Below are 2908 nucleotides of genomic sequence, written 5' to 3'. Positions count from 1 at the left end.
GCAGAAGAGGGCAAAAAGGAAAAATTAGGACAACTGTAATAGAATAACAATAAAAATGATGGTTACTCAATATGACAAGTATTGAGTTGTCATATTGTTCTATTAAGTAATAGTTGATGTCTGGTATAATAAATCTGTGAAACTAAAAGTGTACTTTTTAGAGTTGTTTAATTAATGTTAGTGAGATTTTCCTGATTACCTGGGGTCCCATTCCTGGACTGGCAGCTCAATCTGTCCTCCAGAGTCCTGTAGTATGTGAAATGGGTAAATCATAGGGAGGCTTTGGTCTGCAGAGTAGGGGTAGCCAGAAAGCACATCTCACTCTCTCCCTTTCACTGGCTAATCCCAAAGAGTCCATGCCTGGCCCACAGCTGGAGACTCTGTCTCTTTGTAACACAAAGGGTATAGAAACAGGCTAGTGACAACATCACAATCTATTGTTGCCAAAACATAGCCTTTTTGTAGCATGAAGGGACATCCCCAGGAAGTGGTAGGATTTCTGTCCACAGTAGAAGCCTGCCCTCCTCTTGGTGGCTGCCCTTGCTGCACTTGGGGACCAGTGGGCGGTCTTTCCTGAGAGGAGTTTCATTTGCCCACCACAGACTGCATCTTGCTTTCTGTTTCCTTTTAGCTACAGGGTCTATTACATCATAGTCCACAGACATTAAGGAAAGCCTCTCTTGCAGATGTTTCTGCAAAACCTAGAAATGCTATTGAACTTTTGCTTTCTACTTGTGACATTCTGCTCTCTAGGGAAAACTTGATACTGAGGCAATGATGCTGAAACCACAACTGAACAAAAGCAGTTGTGTGGTTGGGTGGAGAGGTAAAGAGAATGAATGGCAAGCATGCTCTGGGGATTTCTACCTGGAGAGGAGGGAAACTTGTGTGATACGGGCATGTATCTGGAATGCCCCCATGGCATTCCCTGTAGATTGCAAACTCACACACCCAGCTGACAATGGACATTTGCACTTAGATGTCTACCAGCCAACTGTGGAGCAGACCTGCTCCTTCCAACTGTATGCCCTGGCATTCTCCACTCCAGCTGCTGGTGAGAGAAGTCACTTGTTTTTTCTTCCTCTCAATATACCATTTACCATAAGTGATAATAATTTTAATTATTGTGTTCCGGGCTCTTTCCCCACAAAAATCTAAAGTACATGAGAACAGTAACTGTATTTGTTACAATCACCTCTATATCCTGAGGGCACCACACAACCTGGCTTAGAGAAAGTCAGTAAGCACTTACAATTTGAACACAATGTGATGGGTAAATGAATTGTGCCATCTATTTTGTAATCAGGTTGCACAGTCTGGCTTGCTGTTTCTCTTCAGGATGAATCAATACAAAAAGTTTCCTACTGTAAACATTTAATATGCACGGATAATTATAAATTGACTAAAATAAAGAATATATTTTATTATAATAACACAATATGAAGGTGCACATGCCAAATATTACATGAACCAAAAAAGTCAAACTTTCCAAATACATAAATAATTGAATTTTTAAATAAATAAAGAAATGAATAAATAAATAAAAATACATACATATAGGCATACATACATACATAATTAAACATCAGCACAGTCCTCTGTAAGCCACTGGTGCCTGTAAGGCTGAACACGATTTGACTTACTACTCCTGAAAACTTTTAACAAATCGATTTCATTCATGTGATGATCAGAGCAGAAGCCAAAGGAAGTCCGACCTGACAGAATAGGAGGAAGTGTGATATTGTTAGTGAAGGAGAATCATGTCCATGCTGAGCCAGGTGTCCCTCCTTACTATGCAATCTCCTCCTCTTCCACCAAGTTTGCAGATAAGGACAAGGATCTGCTGATTTCTGCTCTGACAATCTCCCAGGCACAAGGGCTGTGCTGCTTCTCCTGCAGGTAGAGAGTGATTCTCTGGAAGTATTTCCTCACAGCCAGGATGGAGTCCTCACTCATCAGGGGAGCCTCTTCCATCCCCACCTCCTGCATCAGACAGGCTTCCAGGTCACTCAGCTGCTGATCAAGTTCATTGCAGAGTTGGTCTAGGAGGTTCTTGTCCCAAGCAGCAAAGGCGCCCTCTGTGGTGAAGAGGTGGAAGGTCTGTGTGAATACCTCATGGATGACAGAAGTGGCTTGAGCCTTCTGGAACTGGTTGCCACTGAACGCCTCCAGGGGGGACTCAAACTTGTTTCTGTCCTTCAGGCACAGGAAAGGGGCGGTCCTTCTCATTTGTCCCAGGAAATCCAAGGCCCTCCTGTTAACCAGGCTGTGGGTCTGAGGCAGGTCACAGCCCAGAGAGCAGATGGAGTTGCAGCTGAGTGCCACCAGGGCCACCAAGAAGGAAAAGGTCAGGGCCATTGGGAACCTTGCAGATGCTGCTGGCCTGGCTGAGCTGGATGACTCTCTGAACCTTGGTCTCCAGGCTCTGTGAGGTCTAACTTTGTGCATGTGTCTTATATGGGGAAGACAGGACTTTTCAATTTCTGAGTGTTCCTTTTCCTTTCTACTTCCGTTTTTGCTTTCCTTAATGCACTTTCTACATGCATTTTCATCATTATTTGTCCACCATATTTTTTCACTATTGCCCCTTGTCCACAGAGACTTTCAGATGTTTTTCTTATTGAAGCCCCCCAAAAAACTATAAACACAGATATATAGTGTATATATATTATATATGAGAATAAATAGTAATATACTGTATTTGTAACTGTTTTTTATAAATAAAACAAAAAAGTGTGAACTATTCTCATTTTATTTAGTGCAGGATTAAGAATGAATAAATATAAATAGTATGCTTCAAGGTACATTAAAATGCTATTGTCATTTAATTTAATGTAATTAAAATATCAATGTAATTGACATTTGATTATATTTTAATTAGTTTCATGTAACTTTATAACTAATTTTA

The 2908-nt window shown here is 41.1% G+C and overlaps 1 protein-coding gene across 1 annotated transcript; it reads right to left on the bottom strand.

The window, feature by feature from the left end:
• Positions 1–1791: 1791 nt before the first annotated feature.
• On the bottom strand, positions 1792–2358 carry LOC128626047 (interferon alpha-4-like). The gene has a single exon (XM_053656420.1). The coding sequence runs from the start codon at positions 2356–2358 to the stop codon at positions 1792–1794; it is 567 nt and encodes a 188-aa protein (XP_053512395.1).
• Between the last annotated feature and the right edge of the window lie 550 nt (positions 2359–2908).

The sequence above is a fragment of the Artibeus jamaicensis genome, unplaced genomic scaffold, assembly GCF_021234435.1.
Source record: "Artibeus jamaicensis isolate MK-2021 breed Jamaican fruit bat unplaced genomic scaffold, CSHL_Jam_final scaffold_1964, whole genome shotgun sequence".
NCBI classification, from domain to species: Eukaryota; Metazoa; Chordata; class Mammalia; order Chiroptera; family Phyllostomidae; genus Artibeus; species Artibeus jamaicensis.
This window is presented reverse-complemented; position numbering and strand designations above follow the sequence as displayed.

Excerpts from the sequence above, each read along its gene's own strand:
- LOC128626047 (XM_053656420.1), bottom strand. The coding sequence starts at position 2,358 with ATGGCCCTGACCTTTTCCTTCTTGGTGGCCCTGGTGGCACTCAGCTGC.